General features: G+C 36.1%; 3 protein-coding genes across 4 annotated transcripts; all 3 read right to left on the reverse strand.

Annotated features, from left to right (window-relative positions):
* Window positions 1-3,426: 3,426 nt before the first annotated feature.
* LOC146472652 (uncharacterized) lies at window positions 3,427-4,746 on the reverse strand. Of its 2 annotated transcripts, XM_085119482.1 has the most exons (3): window positions 4,382-4,746; window positions 3,940-4,099; window positions 3,427-3,714 (listed from the first exon to the last, which is right to left on the reverse strand). In XM_085119482.1, the coding sequence occupies exons 1-3, from the start codon at window positions 4,529-4,531 to the stop codon at window positions 3,653-3,655; spliced, it is 372 nt and encodes a 123-aa protein (XP_084975608.1). In that variant the 5' UTR covers window positions 4,532-4,746; the 3' UTR covers window positions 3,427-3,652. The 2 variants fall into 2 exon arrangements, with proteins under 2 accessions (XP_084975608.1, XP_084975607.1); XM_085119481.1 differs by having other exon boundaries at window positions 3,427-4,099.
* A 339-nt stretch (window positions 4,747-5,085) lies between these two features.
* LOC146472653 (uncharacterized) lies at window positions 5,086-7,016 on the reverse strand. Its single transcript, XM_085119230.1, has 4 exons — window positions 6,932-7,016; window positions 6,298-6,428; window positions 5,486-5,595; window positions 5,086-5,266 (listed from the first exon to the last, which is right to left on the reverse strand). Exons 1-4 carry the CDS (start codon window positions 7,014-7,016, stop codon window positions 5,086-5,088), a joined length of 507 nt encoding a protein of 168 aa, XP_084975356.1.
* Window positions 7,017-7,863: 847 nt separating this feature from the next.
* On the reverse strand, window positions 7,864-17,575 carry LOC146472654 (uncharacterized). Its single transcript, XM_085119483.1, has 4 exons — window positions 17,530-17,575; window positions 9,057-9,138; window positions 8,858-8,933; window positions 7,864-8,286 (listed from the first exon to the last, which is right to left on the reverse strand). Exons 3-4 carry the CDS (start codon window positions 8,912-8,914, stop codon window positions 8,038-8,040), a joined length of 306 nt encoding a protein of 101 aa, XP_084975609.1. The 5' UTR covers window positions 8,915-8,933; window positions 9,057-9,138; window positions 17,530-17,575; the 3' UTR covers window positions 7,864-8,037.
* Window positions 17,576-17,940: the final 365 nt, after the last annotated feature.

A 17,940-nucleotide genomic window follows, 5' to 3' on the forward strand; every position in this document is an offset into this window, starting at 1 on the left:
AAAACGGTTCAAAACGCTAAAAACGTAAAACCCTTATGTTTATGTACAAACTTTGGCCGCGGAGTTAATTTATTCAATAGTGCTTTGTTATGTAGAGTTGTAGATTTCAAAGGCGCTCAATTTGAATTTTATCGAATTTTGATCGGCGTTCTTGCAAAAGTGCTACTAGATCCTAAAGATTTAAAAACGTAGACCTAAAAATCAATGACTGAACTGTCTTTGGTTATAATATCAGAGGATTTGAAGAACTACCGGTCAGCTTTTTTCGCCGCTGAGTTTGGATTATTTTACACCTCCGCGTAAATGAGAAGAGTGTGTCTTCTTAATCGGGTCTCAGGTCACTCACAAATGAGTAGAGATAAAAGTTATTGCCATGGTTTGACTAAGGAAGAATCAATGTATTCAATTATACTTAAGAAAGATTCACAGCTATGTAAACGTCTGTGTAGCGAGAAGCTGAAAAGTGTAAAATTTCGAGTTTCCGCTAGGTGAAATCTGAGCTTCCGGTAGGGTGACCGTTTTTCGTGGTTTTCTGCCGTTAAATGGAATATTTCAAAAAACTAACCTCATATCCTTCAGTCACTTACCTAGGCCTTCAAACTGACAAAGTATGAGCGAAATCGATTTTTTGACCGTGGCCACCATTTCTTTGATTTTTACTGACAATCACTCTTAAACACTCTGGAAACTGAGAAAAACCCATTAAAGATTTTTGGTCTTCACACTGGGAAATCACAGAATTCCACAATGTGATTATCACAATAACCAACCTGGAAACTACAAAAACCCATTACAGATTTGAATGGTCTTCAAATTGGGAAATGACAAAATTCCACAATGTGATTAACACAAGAAACACTCTGGGGACTGATAAAAACCCATTATGGATCTTAATGGTCTTCATATTGGGAAATCATAGAATTCCAGTGTTATTACATACAGTAATTCAATTAATCAGTCTGAGAGCTGGGAAAAAACCTGTATCGCTTGTTAATTGAAGTTTTCAGAGTGATTAAGTAGTTTTATCCAATTTGTATAGAGCAAACCTTTACTCTTTGTGTTTCACATTCAAACCTGCTTACTTTATTTATAAAGATGGTAATACAAACTATGTGTTATAGTATTCCATGTTGAGTTGTGTTCCATTTGCACAGGAGCTGAGTACCGCATGGATCATTTTTCACATTTGGCAAATAGCTGCTTGATTATCAGTGTCAATGATTTCAGTCATGTCTTCTAAACATGACACGCAATAAATAACAGCAACACTGCAACATTTCATTGTTTACTTACATATTGCGCCATCAGTTACATAAATCTGAATAAACACTTTAAAGACTACCGCAACTTGTTAACAGTAGTCTGAAAAGTTGCTTTTATAAAGTATTAGAATAACATTCTACAGATATAGAGTTGCAGATAAATACACAACAAAGGGAAACTACAGAAACATCAACTTTCCTATCCTAGCACTTAAAGTAGAAACAGCTAAAGGTGTGTACTGCTGAAATACATGCAACAATCTATAAATGAAATTGGCTACAAGGTTCCAACTTGGTGAACAGTTCACTCAAAAGAGTTTCATTGATAAATTGTTCATCATTTAGTTATAATATCAAAGAAAGACAGCCAATTTTCAAGTGTGTTTACTAAGGAGGACCTTGATAACATTTCAGAAATGGGCTCTGATCCTACACCTGGCCTGGGTCCTTTAATTATCTCAGAACAAGGAGTCTTGAAAGAACTGTCTTCATTAAACCCCAACAAGGCCTGTGGCCCTGGCCAGATTCCACCTTGGTTTCTCAAAACGTTTGCTGCAGACATTGCACCAATACTAACCAACATCTTTCAAGACTCGATAGACAGTGGCACTGTCCCCCACAGGTGGAAGGAGGCTAACGTGTGCAGTTTTTAAAAAAGGAAAGAAATCTGATCCAGCCAGCTATAGACCTATATCTCTTACTTGTGTTGCATCGAGGAACCTTGAGCACATCATCCACAGTTTTATTATGAAACATCTAAACGACCACAACATCTTAACAGATTATCAGCATGGTTTTAGGGCAAAGAGATCCACTGAGATGCAGTTAATTCTCACCTTACACAACATGGCAAAGGCTATTCAGAGCTCATCTTTCCACGCGGTAGTTTTGGACTTTGCCAAAGCTTTCAATAAGGTCCCTCATAGGCGTCTCCTAAAGAAGCTGCAACACTAAGGAATCTAAGGCCCGTTCCTAAATTGGTTAGAGTCGTTTCTTACACAACGTTTTCAATCAGTTGTTTGTGAAGGCCAAACATCAAGTCAATGTCCGGTGACTTCTGGTGTACCCCAGGGTACATTCCTTGGCCCATTGCTCTTTTTGTTGTATATAATTGACTTACCAGACAACATGCAATCATCAGTTAGGCCCTTTGCGGACGATGCTTTACTTTACAGCATTGTCGCTAGCGATGCGGACTGTGACCTTCTTCAATCTGACTTACGTAAGCTAGAATCCTGGCAGTATCATTGGCAAATGGAGTTTAATCCTTCCAAATGCAAAATTGTTACTATCTCACATACATGTAAGAACAATCCACGCCACAGAAAATATGTCTTCTGTGGTGTAGAGTTGGAACAGGTTGATAGCTTCCCATACCTTGGTGTTAGCATTAGTAACAAGCTCAAGTGGTCAGACCACGTTTCCATGACAGCAGCTAAAGCAAACAAATCGCTGGGTGCGATACAACGCAATCTTTGGAGTTGTCCAAAGAATGTAAAAGAAATTGCATATAAATCCCTAGTTCGACCAAAGCTGGAATATACAAGTGCGGCTTGGGACCCGATTTTTAAGAAAGATATCAGTGCTCTTGAAAGGGTTCAACGTAAAGCAGCATGGTTCTGCTCACAGAATTATAATAGATATGCTAGTGTTACAGACATGATTAAAGACTTAGGGTGGGCCACGCTGGAAACGAGGAGAAGGCAGTCTAGGTTAACACTTGTGTATTAGCTAACTCCTGGTCTTATTGATATAGATAACCGAGAATATTTAATTCAACGCTCGGAGAGTCGCACAAGGGGAAGCCATCAATTTAAATTTTGCGGGCCATATGGCAATAAAGACGTTTTTAAATTTTTGTTCTTCCCAAAAACTATAGCAGACTGGAACTTCCTCCCAGAGGCCATTGTTTTGTCAACCTCTTTGGAAATATTTAAACATAGGTTATAAGCTTTTCTTAAGTATTAGTATATAGTTTATATAGTTTTTTTCATTTGACTTTTATATCATTATTTTATATATGATATATCTGTATTTTATACATTTCCTAATTTTATTTATTTGCACGGTTGGTGTGATATCTAATGATTTTACCGACCAAATAACATGTAAATGTAAATGTCATCAAATGAACGCGTAAACAAAAAAAAACTATCACCAGCAGGCTGCATCTTCACAAGGCAAAGAACAAGCGTAATTAAAATACTTTCAGCTTCTCCACACTTTGACGGTCAACTTTTCGAAGATCTTCAGTTTGTAATTTGACAAACTTCTTTTCAACAAATATCTCTGCAAGGGCAATGGCCAAGTGCTCTTTAGTGGAAGAACTGCTGTTGCATTTGACTTTAAGTTGCTTTGCTGCAGACACCATCTGCCCCTTTGCAATGTCACTAAATCTTATGGCATTGAACAATCACACAAACTATATTTTTGGCACTCTGGAGTGTTAACCCTGAAAGTAACACAGTATTATGTCAATAGAGGAACCTAATTCAAGTTAAGAGGCATTTTAATAGGCCATTTCTGAGTTGTTCCAATCTTCTCTTTACATGTAAAAGTGACGAGGTTAGTACCAGGCCATTGGTATGAAAGTGATTTTTTATTTTCATGCCAATGAAACTCATTGAAACAACGAAATCGCCTTTTAAATAATTATAATTGCCATCTGCATACACACCTTGCTCAGTGTCAGAAGATTCTGCTATCAACAATGGGTCATAGTTCTCACTGCTACATGTAGATGAACCTGTAAGTATATGTGTCTCCTCCCGATACCTCCTCCTCACAGCTGTTGACTGCGCCATTTTTTTTTTCTTTTTGTAAGTTCGCTTGTCTGCCTGTGAAATAACATTACATTTTAAATTGAGAATATGAAAGATTAAGCTGTCCGATCAGTGATGAACAAGTACAAAATGATGTTTGAGACGGTAGTTAATTGTATCTAAAAGTGGGAAATAATTTTCTTCGGGGTGAAAGACATTGTCAAGTATCAGCAAATATTATATCTTGCTCTGTCAAAAGCCTGATGAAATGATAAAAGGATTAAAATGTCTTACGCTGCCTCTTTTAAGCCCATTCCTCTAAACTCTACATCCTTCATAACACAAAAACTACTATACCTTGGTGTCGTCATGACCTTTTCTCACAGACCTCCTTCTCTCATTCAATATGTCCAGTATATGTTGGCGAATTGCCTGGGCGTCCAAGCCAACCAGTGGAAAGGCACACTTTTCCAGTAGTTCTTCAACTAGTTTATCAAGTTGCTTCATACTATCCTTATTTGTCGTAACAGGCAGTATCTCGTTCCCTGGCCATTTCTTCAAGGTGGCTGCATGGACAGCTTTTTTCCTGAAAACAAACAATGAGCTCCAAGCTAATTTGGTCGACAAACATTTTAAGAAAAAATCAGTCTATGGAACAAGGACAATTGAAGGTCCCCAACATCCTTAAGAGCATCTTTTGACGGTTTGTTTCTGTTCATCCTTACAAATGCCGAGGATGAGGAGGAAGAGCAAGTAGAACTTGATCACTGACTGTGTTCAATCCGCATGCCTCAAGCTGGGTTGTACTTCCATTCGTACCCAGAGCAATTAGTAGTTGACCATTAACAACTCCTTGCTCTGTTAGCATAATTACAAAAGTAAAAATAAACGCGTTAGGCATTTTTTGATTGTAAGTACAACCCAATTTACATGGGCTTTAGAATGTGTTTTGTTAAACACCATTTAATTTCTGTTCAAGTAACCAGCCCTTAATCGTTTTGCAAACAACCATCACAAATTAGCACTTGAAAAAAGAAGGAAATAATGCATGTGTAATAATATCAAGCCATACCACACTCGTCTGCATTATATTGCCCAGGAAATAAATAGAGGTGATATGGTATCCCTTTTGGAACTGCAGCATCCTTTTGGCTTCTTACTCTATGTGAATTCCACACAGTTTCCCTGAAGATATTTATTTCTTTTTGGATGACAGGAATGAAAATGAATGCCAATAGGTGCCTGTTAAAAGTGCAAACACAAAATAAGAACATACATGTAGATTCATGACAAAGACATGTCACAGTTAAAAATGTCAGGTCAATAGTTTATTATTAATGAAGAGAATTATAATTAAGATAAAATAACAAAAAAGTAGAAATGCAAGCTGTTCTGTAAATGAATCAAAGAAAACTATAAAACAATGTTGAGAACACATTTTAAAATTTAATGTATTAATACCTTTCTGTTTGATTACTAGGATCATAGAGGCCTTGTTTGAGCAGCATAGTCAACTGCCTCTTAAGAAACTTTTCAAAGCGGTTGTGGAGATCTCCCCACCATCTTTCAATCTGTGAAAAAAGGATCAAGACGGATACAGAAATTCCAAGATCAACACAGTGTGCAATGAAAGTCGTTTCTGAAAGCCCAGGGGTTAGTGGATTTTACCATTGGGCTAGTGAATTCTCTTCTCAAGCGAAGTTTTTCCTGTGAATTCCAAGTAGTCCAAGACAAATAATTGAAAATTCCTAATAAATCCACATGAACTGAAATTTTCTCAAGCTCATCTCACAAAGTGAAATCTGCGAGAACAGTGTTACATTACAAACTAGATGTTGTATGATATACACCATCTTCAGGTAAAAACAATTAGTAGAAATACCTTGGTAGTAAGTCTGAGTCCATATTTAGCTCTCATTGTAGCTTACTACGATGCATTGATGAAGCAAGTAATTAATCAATTATCTAATGGTTTAAGCCAGGTTGACTGCCTGCCTAAATTCACTGGAAAATTGTTGCTGCCTAGCTACAGCTTTGTGAAAGTGACTTTCTTTTCACTCTGTACTATAAGACATTTTGCTATTCATACCCAGACTGCATTGGTTGTAAAATAATGGAGAAGATTCAAATGTTACAGCACACATCTAGTTTTCTTATTCTAAAACTATTAACATGATAATTAAGAAACGCCTACATGGGCATCAAATCAGTAATTTTTATTTTATTGATTATATTGATTCTGGAAAGATGGTAAAATACTGTTCTGTTTTGACCTTATTATTTGTTGATGGTCCATAAAACACTGTTTCTGGCTCATTGTCCTGGTCCTGCCTTAAAAATGCATGAATGGCTGCTATGCCCCCTGTTTCAGTTCCTTTGTCCAGCCTGAGATATTTACTGATAACTTGAATGCAAATCGAAAAAAAAAAAAGATTAGGCTCTCTCTCACTACAATCCCTATTGTAAGGGACCAACTACAGTAACTGCACTTTGCAAAAGTAAGAACTGGCTGGCCCGACCAGCCATTTTGACAAAGCAATAAGCTTTTTCTAAGGGTTTTTGCTGAAAATCACCCCCTTCATGATACTATGAGATATCTGGCAGGATAGTTTTGATTAAAAATGAAATTTTCATAGGTCCAGCTGGTCAGTTCTGGCAAAATGGAAAGCGCCCTAAGAGAAGAGGCTCTTGCAGGGGACTGTAAACAGTCTGTGACTTAAATTTACCTTCTGGTCTTTTTCTTTGTGTTTCAAGTTCTCATGAGGCCCAATGAGCCCCTACTGAGTACTCAGTCAACAATTGAATAAAAGGTTTTCTCTTTGATCAAATTTGGGGTCAAATTGTGTTAATATTGAGAGCAAAAAGGAAACAAAATCCAGATTTTCACCAGAAAGTATTGGGAATTACCAGTAATTATGACAATATTTTTGTCATGAGCAGCAGCCCTCAATAAGTCCTTCTCTTTATTCAGGGAGCCAATAAAAGCCATCATCTTTATGAAAAATCAACTCAAACTACTATGCGGCTTATGCAACGACTAGCTGCAGCTGGTTTCGGTCGATGTTATTTAGTGTCAACACCTAAGCGAAATCCTACCTAATATCGACCGAAACCAGTTTTCAGCTTCAAGTTCGAGACACTTGAGGAGAAGACAATGTTTAACTGATAAGAACGCACGGTATTTACATGTTAGCCTGTTTTAAAAGTAAAATGCTTATATAAACAAAGCTGTATATGCATATAAAAGACCCGTGGGTGGGGTACTCGCTTATTTTAGCGCCGCCCCAAAGGGTATGGTTTTTGAGATGCTATGGTCTGAAAACTGGTATAGACTTTGGTCATTTTTGAATCGGGCATGGTTTTCGAGGAAACAACAGGAGTGTATGAACGTATTTATCATTTCAATTCCAAAGGAATGGTAAAGAATGAAAAATATGCAAATTCGAAGTGGATTTTGTTCGTGTTTCAATCTAAGTAATGATGACATAATTTCTTAGAAGCCAGGTCTAAAAACGGGTGTGAAAAATGGCATTTTTTGGTCTGACAGGGTCAGGATTTGGAAAACTGGGCAGCACACCCCTACCAAGAATCCCCAGGAGTATTTCCTAGATAAAAGACCATGCAAAGTGAGCTAAGCTTGCCACATGTAAGCTTATATGTTTAATTAAAATTGATTGCCACTATGTTCCAGAAGAGTTTAGTAATTACAGGGGTAACTTTTCCATTCAATGAACCAAAATCCAAACTAAATATTTTGCGAATTCTCACATAGTTGAATTAAACACAATGGGATTCCCAATATATTAATTGGTGAAAACAAAGTAACAAAGGGGAAAAAAAGTTGTCATTTGTCATAGTATTTCATTGTCACTAGAGACATTTTGAGATCAACCTTTGCCTCATCTCTCTTCTCAAGGAGGGCATGTCAGTATAAAAACAAAGCAGAAATAAATATCATCACTTGTGTATGTCTAAGGAGGTATTTTTTAAGCAGTCCACATTGTTTCAGTACTTTAGGTTCTCATCAAAAAGTACCTGATGAAAATCTGGATTCCTTCCTCTGCTAAGGTGCTCTGCAAACTGAATGCAGTTGATCTTACTACTGTACTAGTGATGATGCAACATGCACAGTTTTGATTGAAAACGGAGAACTCTAAATTCTTTCTTTTAAATATTTCTTGTAATGACAGTAGATGTATAATTTTTCTTACCATGCAAGCGAACATCCCACAGTCATAGTTATTTTGTTGTACTGGAACTGCCTTTAAAAAAGAAATTTACAAGACGTCAAGTATAAATATTTATTTAGTTATTTCTCGAAAAAAAAAATATTTTTTTTAAACACTGTAGGCCAAAGCAGTTTTATTTTTATGATTCTATAATCTGGGTGCAAAGAAAGTCAGTTTTACAGCTTGCCATCTGGGCAACCTGTGCTTTTAAGCGTGAACAAGCCCAAACTGAAGTCATTTCAACCAGCCCCAAAAACGTTTTGATGCACAGGATTGATTACACAGTTCTTCTTTCATTCTAATTCCTCAAAACCTTCACGTGCCTGTAGGGCCAGTTAAGAACAAAATTCACTACCCAATAGCAAAATCCACTAGCCGGTGGCTATCAGATACTACTTTCTTTGCACCTGTAAAATATGTTGTTGGTAACCATTTAATAAAAATGATATTGACATTGACATAACCATTCACTTAATATTATTGGTCAGTATAGTGCAAATCATTGTGCCTAGATCAACACAGATACAGAGGTGATTGTCAATGGATCATTAACTGATCATGAGAAGTTACCCTGTACATTTGTTTAAGTTTCAATATTGTTTACCTTTGGTAGTTCATCCAACCAGTCCCCTTCATCGATGAATTGTCTCTTTCTCACCATTTCTTCCTTTAGAAAGCACCTTTAACATAGTATGCGTTAATTTTGATGTCTTTTTAATCTCTGTTAATAAATTATGACAATAGCAGTCATAATATTAATGTTTATTGATGTTTTGCAAAAGAAGTTAAATCAATATTCTCACCTGATATTCTTAAGGAAGGCAGGAGAAATAATAATTTCTTTCAATCCCAGTATGATATTGTTTTTTGTGTGACATTCACAACCTACAGGTATGAATCAACATAGACTTTTTAAAGTGCAAACTCTATGGCCCAATGTAATTTGATTCTCATTGCTAATAAATATAACTTTTTTTTTCACGTTGTTTTATTATTTATTTGCACTGTTTATAACACTATATATTATATCTACATTAACGTACACTACTTACATTACATATGTTACAATACAATGACACTAGTCAAATTAAATTACAGTTGATATGTTTACAATGACATTATTGTTTGTTTGTTAATTATTCGAGTCACTTATAAGAATTTTGTTTTTTACTATATAGGGTGTTAATTTTCTAGAATTTAATAGAATATTAAATAAATAGGAAGCGAAAGCAAATAAATCAAAATACAAAAGCTTAAAAGAAACAAGAAAAGACACAATACAATTTTATAAAGACAGAAAAAATTTCCATTTGTTTCTGAATTCTTTCTCCTTATTAGAAGTGACTGCAATATATTTTTCCAGATTGATTTTTTCGCGCGCAAGTGAGACAAAATCATCGAATTGAGTTGTTATGGTATTTACAGCGTTAATATATAAGAAATATTTACCCAAAATAATGAGATGGTTTAGAGCTAAACAGTAAGTGTGACAGCGAGTAATTCCGAACATAACCTCTAGTTCTGACAGTAGCAGTTTCATATTACTAGAGATTGAGTACCACTCCTGGAATTTATTCCAAAAAGAACTTGCGTGTGTGCAGTTTATAAACAGATGCCACAGGGTTTGACACTCAGAAGGACAAAAGGGACAGGAGGGTGAGGCGACTTTTTTCATTTTGTGTAACAAGCTATTCGTCGGTAATATGCAGTGAATCATTTTGTATTGGAACATCGTCAATTCAATTTCTCTCGTAGCTTTAAATGATAGGAGGTAGATTTTAGTCAAGCCATTTTCCTCGACGCCGGACGCTAAAAGTTTTTTCTCAGAAGTTGGTGGAGGTAGATCTTCAAGGTTAAGCAGCATACTGTATATTGTCTTGCATGTCAGTGAACAAATCAAGGTGGGAGGCGTAACTGGATCCATGGAACCTTCTTGCAATAGTTTCTTCCAATTTTGGGGAATAGAAGAAATAATGCTATGATATTGTTAAAGGTGACATTTTACATTGAATTTATTGTAAAAGGAATTAAACGGGAGGAAATGGCCCTCACAGGGGTCGAAAATGTCCTAGATTTGTTTTAATCCTGCATGATGCCAATGAGGAAAGAATACCATTTTCTTATTTACAATTAAAAATCGGTTGTTCCAGATTGGTTGTGAGAGAACCTCATTTTTATTTTTAGGTGTGGCCTTTGTGATATCCTGCCAGTAAAAAATGATTTGTTTGTAGAAAGCAGGAAGATGGTTATCTAGGTCAAGGAGATCATAATCATAATTACATTTAAACAGTTTTGTGCCGCCAACATCGGCGAGGAGCGATTTTGGTATGTTTTGTTTTGTTTTGTTTTGTTTTGTTTTTTTAATATATTTTATGAGAGTTAGTATTTACAAGAAACAGTAACAGTAAACTATACAAAGTACATATAAACAGTAACGTTTTACAAGATATTCTGAAGTATATACGTAAGTTACAATAGATTTCATGTGTGGTACATAAGTATATTATCATACTTACAAGGGAAAGAAAAAAAACAAATAACAACAAAAATAAAGTGTTTAAAGAAAAAAAAATAATTACAAAAGAATTCTGTACATTTCAGTGAATTTAGTAAGTTTGTTGTTTTGAGTAGCAATTTCTCTTTGTATATTAACTTTTTCCCTTAAAAATGACAGAAAACAGTCGAAACATAGTTTTTCATCGTGTATACATTTGCAATATATGGAGTATTTCGCGATAAGGAGTGTTTAGTTTAAAGCGTACATGTGCATCTTATTGTCAAAAATTCCATATAAAATCATGCTGTTTGATAATGTGATATTTTCCTTAGTTTTACTGGTACACCAGTTTTGAAATAAATTCCAAAAAGATAAAGTTAAAGAGCAGTGTAAGAACATGTGATCTAAAGAATGCCTGTCAGTGAGACATTGAGGGCATATGTCATTATCTGAAATTTTGGCTTTAAAAAGGCTAACTTTTGTTGGAAGAATATTATGAATGATCTTGTATTGGAACATTGATATCCTTATGTAATTTTTTTATATGAAAGGGTAAATCATAAACTCTGTTTATGTTTGCTTGATTAAAACCGTACCTTAAAATTTTGCTTTCAGCGGTGGGGGGTAAAAAAGCGTTTTTTTATCATACAGAGTATACGTTTTTGGTAGAGTTAATGTTTGTTTTGTTATCATTTTCTGACATTTGCCGGGGAGTTCTTTTTATTGCTAATTTCCATTTAGTCGGAATAGAATTGATCCATCCAAAATATAAAGTGAAGGACGTTTCAAGATGAAATTTTTCGGAGAATTGATTAAAAGAAAGGAAATTTCCGTCATTTTGAAGAACGTCTTCAATACGTAGAATGTTGTTTCAAATCAATCTTTACAAAAACGTGTTTTACCTTCAATTTTTATGTTGCGGTTGATCCAAATTATTTCATCGTGGGGAGATGTGTCGTTTTGGAAGGCCTGTTTTGTGCTTTGCCACTGTTTCAAGACCTCACGATAAAAGCTTGGGAGGTGGTTCATTTGCAGAGAATTGACGTCATACAGTGTAATTGCAGTGTGTCAGAAAAGACAGTCCTCCATAATTTTCCAACGCAATCTCAGGGATGATCTTCCACGATGCGTCGGATCTGGTTTGCAAACGTGGTATCCAAGCAACCTTTTGAGCTTTATTCATGATGTCAAAATCAGTCATCTTGAGTCTGCCGTGCTTTTTCTCACCAATGAAAGTTGATTTTTTTATCTTTGCGGGTTTTCCAAGCGCAAAAAGCCACGCTTCCCTGCTTTGACCCAAAAGGTTTCTTTTGTTTCTCGTTTGAACAAAAGATTGCAAAGAGACGCCGCCAAGAAAAACTTGGTTTTTTGCATGCATTATTTCTCGAAAACGAAGCGCAAAGCAACGAAAAAAATACAGGGCAATGTTTTGCCACTAATTTGAAGGCCACATGCAAAAATTCAGGCACTTTTGATAGAAAAAAATTTCAAGCAAATTTTCCACTTGTCATAGTTTTCCACCAAGCCCCTCGTTTTTTGTCGTAAAGAAGACCAAACTGGCCAAAAAAAATACACCCAAACCCTGCTTATTTAAAAAAAAAAATTAGAGACTGTGAGTGGAAAGAAAAATAGAATTATGCGCGCATCGATCTGGCTACCTTCCGCAGTCAGCATTCCACTCGCCTAACCGAGTGTGCCACGGCGGCATATACTAGTTGGCGCTGTTTTAATGAAGGTTTATAATACCATTGTTATTCATATCAGACTTCAAATTTCCCACTCAGCTGATTTTACGAAACAAAGAACTTAATCCGTTTCTTTTGTTTTCGTTTTGTATAAAAGAATGCAAAGAATGCCGACGCGTTTTTTGCTTAAGGTTTTTCTTCAAAATGAAGCAGAAATTTGCGAAAAAAATACAGGGCAATGTTTTTCTATTAAATCGAAGACCACATGCAAAAATTCAGCTCATTTGGATGACATTTAAAAAATGGCCAAAATCATCACTTACGATAGTTTAGCATAAGACCCTTCAGTTAAAAATTAATTTCTCAATTTCTTTGAGAAAATTTTCTGGGATAACAAGAACAGACGCATTGTGGATTAATTTAGAAAGTCCGAAAGTTTTAACAATGTTTATTTTCCCGTAAAGTGTTAAATTTCTTCTCTTCCAACTATTAGGCGTCTTTTCTAAGTTTCAGATTTTCTCTGCAAAGTTTAACTCGTTTGTTTTATTTATATCATACGAAAAGAAAATACCAAGAGCTTTTATTGGGGCCAGCGAAAGCCGAAGGGAGTTTCAGTTTTATTTTTCCATCGACCAAGCCAGATTCCCTCAGACTTCGTGGTGTTAATTTCTAAGCCGGAGAGGTTTTTGAAGTTATCAAGTAGAGTTAGCAGGTGATCAACAGAATCAAGGTCACGAACAAAAACAGTGGTATCATCAGCATATAGAGAGACTTTAATTTCTTTCTCACCTACGTTAATGCCTTTTATGGTGGTATCATTCTTAATTGCTCTCGTGAGTATTTCTATGCCAATTACGAACAATAGTCCGGACAAGGGACAACCTTGTCTAACACCTTGTTCTACGGAAAAAAATTCCGACGCAAATCCATTATTAAGAACACAGCTAGAAACATTGTTATACAAAATTTTGACCCAGTTTTGGATGTCGGGCCCGGAAGTGAATTTTTTAAGGCAGCTGTTAATAAAATCCCATTCAATGGTATCGAAGGCTTTCTTGAAGTCTATAAAAAGAGTGATTCCAGGAATGTTGTTTTCTTCTGTGTACTTCATGATGTCGGAAATTAAACGAACATTTTCGCCAATGTACCGGCTTTTTATGTAACCGGTCTGATCAGGGTTAATTATTTTTTGAAGATTTTTTTCTAGCCGTTTTGCAATTACTTTTGTTAAAATCTTTTTAAATCAGTATTAAGAAAGGATATTGGTCTGAGGTTGTCGAGTACAGTGGTATCTTTGTTCGGTTTCGGGATGAGTGTTATAATTCCCCGTCTTTAAGAGATCGGTAATTTTCTGCTACCATAGGCATAATCAAAACATTGTAACATATTGGAGTGCAGTTCTTTCCAGAAGTGTCTATAGAATTCTGCTTGGAACCCATCAGTACCTGGCGATTTTTCATTTTTGAACTCGTTTAACGCTTTTAAACATTCCCCTTGCGTCACTTTACCCTCACATGATAACATATCCTCATTTTTTAACAGAATGATGTTTTCTGTAAAACTGCGGAGAGGATCGTTTAAAGTCGAAGGTCCGTACTAAGTTGATGTGTAGAGAGTTGTATAAAAGTGCATTTGTTCCTGTAGGATTTTGGATTGGTCGTTGGTAAAACTGCCATCTGAAAGTTTCAATTTTGTGGTTGTCTTTTTTTCATAGTTTCGTTTTTCTAAACCATAGAAATATCTCGTGTTTCTTTCCCTGTGCTCATGCCACCTGACTTTGCTTCTAAGAATAGTACCATTCGTCTTATGTTGCGTGATATTTTTTAAGCGGGATCTAATGTGATAGATATCGTTAATAATTTGCTTGTTATTGGGTTGTTTTTCAGCTTTTTTGTAAAGTTTGTTGATTTGATTTTGGAGGTGAATTTCTGTAGATTTGTTTTCTTTGTTTTATTTTTAGAATATTTAATTGTAAAACTTCTTATTTCCATCTTAATTAAATCCCATTTGAGGGTTAAGTCCTCAACTGCATTATATTTTTGTCTAAAGTTGGGAATTTCTGCACGCAAACTGGAGACATAGGTTTTATCTATAAGAAGTGATTGGTTAAACTTCCAGAAGCCAGGACCTTTTTTTTGCCTCATTTCATTGGATTTTAAGTATATCAGTGTTGCCGAATGATCTGTCTTGGGTGCGTATACGATTTTACACTTGTTGGTTAAATCATTCAGTTTCTTAGAAATTGGGAAAAAGTCAAGGCGGCATTGAATTTTAAACGATTTGTTTCTCCAGGTAAATTCCTCTGTATCTGGGTTAAGAGAACGCCAAATGTCGTCTAGGTCGTAAAGATTGCATAGTTTGTTGATTTCTTCGACTATCGTATGTTTTCGGTTGCTTGGATTACCTCCCTTTTTGTCTTGTTCTGATAATGTGCAATTAAAATCGCCACCTATCATGATTGTTCCTTCAGAAAATTCTTGGAGTTATGTACTGCCATGGGGCATCCGCGTTAGAACATAACCGTTTCATCCAGTTTAACTTGAGCGCTTTGTCGAACAGAGAAAAATCCTTCATGTCTAAGCCACCAGCTGTTTTTTGCTTGATAAGGGTAGTCTTTTTTATTTTGGCGGGTTTGTGATTCCAAGTAAAATTGAACGTGATCTTATTTACTTCCTTACTAAAGTCTTTAGGGGTGTTCATGACGCTGCAGATAAAGACAAGTTTTGAAAGTGCTAATGTTTTAATTAAATTTATCCTACCAACAATAGAAAGGTCTCTTTGCGACCACATGTTCAATGGTTTCTTTAAAGATCCTAATTTGTCAAAAAAATTTTCTTTTCAGACACTTCTGGGTCGTATGTGAAATGCACTCCAAGTGAGTAAACTGGCTCACCGCTCATTTGGAGATCAAATATGTTATCTTTTCTGTAGTGCATAGAGCCAATCCATAACATTTCAGATTTTGTTTGATTTAGTTTTAGGCCAGAGCTCCTTTCGAAAAGCGATAATAAGTCAAATAATTTTGACACTGATTGGACATCAGAAAGAAGTACAGTTATGTCATCTGCATATTGTGAAAGTTTGACCTCATTATGTTCATCATGGTCTTTAAGCTGCTTTGAAATAAGGAAGTAGTAAAGTCTACACTGTATTTTCATTGACAGGTTAGCCCATGTAAAGCCTGGTTGATCCGGATATTTGAAACGCCAGGAATCGAGTAAATTGTGTGTTTTGATTAACGATTGAAGCTCGTTAAGGGAAGTTTTTTTGCTGTCAATTGGTCTACCACCTTTTTTGTCTAAAGTGCTAATTGTGCAATTGAAATCACCTCCCGGCACTAGGTTGCCATTGATGTACGGGGATAGAAATTCTTTTGAAAGGTCCCTGAGGAAAACCACTTGTTGGGTTGCATCATTCGGTGCATAAATGCTCACTTAAACTATTTTGGTACCATCAATAATAGTCTCGGCTAAAATACATCTGCCAAAATTATCTGCAGTAATTTTTTCAAAATCGACGTCAAGACGTGGCTTAAATAAAATCATAACTCCTCTACTATGAGAGGAGCCATGGCTAGACACGATTTTGCCTCCGCGTTCTGTTTCCCATCTTTTGATAGATTCTGGCGAGGAATAGGTTTCTTGCAGGAAAACTATATCCGATTGCTGCTGATGCAACCAACGGAAAACTGGTCTTCGCTTTCTCGAACTGTTTAGCCCTCTTACGTTAAGCGATAACAGCTTATACATTCAGTTTCTAATGAGAAGATAGACGGGGTATCCAAAAAATAACGACAATAGTTGTCTTAGAAATATGCTTACAGTGCGGTTGAAATTTATAACAAGGCTTGATATTTGTTACAAAACAAGTTTGATCAACATGACAGAAGAGAAAGCTAACACTGAAACACACGTGGAAACACATACGAAAACACATAATTATTACAGACTTACCTAAACCTTTGTGCGGCATCCTGACTGGATATATAAAGAGTGGAAAGCCGCAGCTCTCAAGTGGGTGGTTCCGTAGAGAAAAAAAAAGTAAACTAAACCATGGTTTAGCGATCATTTTAGCTTAATTGTCCATTAAACGCCCATAGAAAGAAAATTGTGATCAGCTTTTCGACATTGAAGTATGCAGCGTTGCTTGGCCGTCTTTAATATCATATATAACACCTTTTTTACTTTGTCGACTTCTTTAGGAAAGTCGTCAGATATTCCAAATCCGGTACCTCTTGGGAGATTCTTGATGAAGGATTTGATGAAACATTTATCTTGAAAATCCATTAGCCTAACTATGATCGGTCACGGTTAAGGACTTCGGTCATTTGATTGTGAGCGGCGCGACAGAATTCTATGAACTTGGTCAAAATGAATGTTTTCTTCGTCGACTGGAGGGATCGTTAGCTTCGTACGAATGAATTCTCTTAACGTGAGTTCAGTGTCATTGTTTGTTTCGTTTTCATGTTCCTTTATTCCGTAAAATTTCATATTTCCTCTACGACTGTGACATTCGAGTTTAACATGTTGGCGATGTAGCTCGTTGAGTTCGCGCTCCATTCGTACACTGGAGGTGTTGGCTGTTTCTTGCTTGAATTTGACATCATCAACAATGGCTTTTAGGTCTTCTATCTCTGCTTGCGAATACTCCAAGCTTGTTTGCAGGGCTTTGTTTTCTTCTTCAAGAAAGTTAATTCTCTTATTATAAGTTTCCAGCGCGGGAAGGATAGCTAATAGCATGTTGAGTTTCTCTTCAATACCGGAGAGCCTCGAGTTTGTTGTTTTGAGGCACTTTTTGCATCCTTGCTTGTGGCGTTGATCGGACGCGTCTTCTTCATTCTTTTCAGGGCTACGCTCCCTTGTTCGTTTCCTGCTTCTTTCCGCAGCTTCCTTTTTCTTTGATGGTTCGTCAGGCATTTCAAATGGATAACAAATATATTTGAACTACCATTGAGGCTGCGAAAACGAAAAGATACTACGAGCACATTTTTGGGGTGACCGCCATCTTTCATGCCTCGTCTAGTCCCCGCTAATAAATATAACTATCAATTATTGATTTTCTATAATATAGAAGCCTAATAAAAGAAACGCATACCCCAAGAGCCCAATGACAATGGAGATGTACTGGTATCAAAAGTAAGTCATAGTCTAGTACATTAATCTGCAAAACAGATATAAGAAGGTTAACCAATATCTTTTTTGGAGTATTAGCTATTTTCCTACAAATCATGTATAAAACAGTACTTAAAAAATAGAGTCTGAGATATTGCTGCATCTTTTTGGTCCAGTTGGCCATCCACTTTGGCCCACACCTTGATAGCTTTTCATAGAAGAATGAATTGAAGCTGTAGACTCTTGGTAATGCTGAAGACTAAACAGTAAAGGTAGACATCACAGTCAATCACATTTTATTAAGATTAAATATGGCGAAGGCAAAAACTGCTTTCCTGTATGTTTGACAACTAAGTTTTAATCATCATAAGTGCCTATTCTCATGCATTGGCAT

The sequence above is a fragment of the Pavona decussata genome, unplaced genomic scaffold (assembly GCF_977016875.1).
Source record: "Pavona decussata unplaced genomic scaffold, jaPavDecu1.1 SCAFFOLD_98, whole genome shotgun sequence".
In the NCBI taxonomy this organism is placed as follows: Eukaryota; Metazoa; Cnidaria; class Anthozoa; order Scleractinia; family Agariciidae; genus Pavona; species Pavona decussata.

Excerpts from the sequence above, each read along its gene's own strand:
- LOC146472653 (XM_085119230.1), bottom strand. The coding sequence starts at position 7,016 with ATGATGGCTTTTATTGGCTCCCTGAATAAAGAGAAGGACTTATTGAGG. Across the intron at positions 5,596-6,297 it reads GACCATCAACAAATAATAAG|ATTGAAAGATGGTGGGGAGA; the intron begins GTCAAAACAGAA and ends CTTTTTTCACAG. Across the intron at positions 5,267-5,485 it reads CCTAGTAATCAAACAGAAAG|GCACCTATTGGCATTCATTT; the intron begins GTATTAATACAT and ends CACTTTTAACAG.
- LOC146472654 (XM_085119483.1), bottom strand. The coding sequence starts at position 8,914 with ATGGTGAGAAAGAGACAATTCATCGATGAAGGGGACTGGTTGGATGAA. Across the intron at positions 8,287-8,857 it reads GGTTGGATGAACTACCAAAG|GCAGTTCCAGTACAACAAAA; the intron begins GTAAACAATATT and ends TCTTTTTTAAAG.
- LOC146472652 (XM_085119481.1), bottom strand. The coding sequence starts at position 4,531 with ATGAAGCAACTTGATAAACTAGTTGAAGAACTACTGGAAAAGTGTGCC. Across the intron at positions 4,100-4,381 it reads AAGGTCATGACGACACCAAG|GCAGACAAGCGAACTTACAA; the intron begins GTATAGTAGTTT and ends GTTATTTCACAG.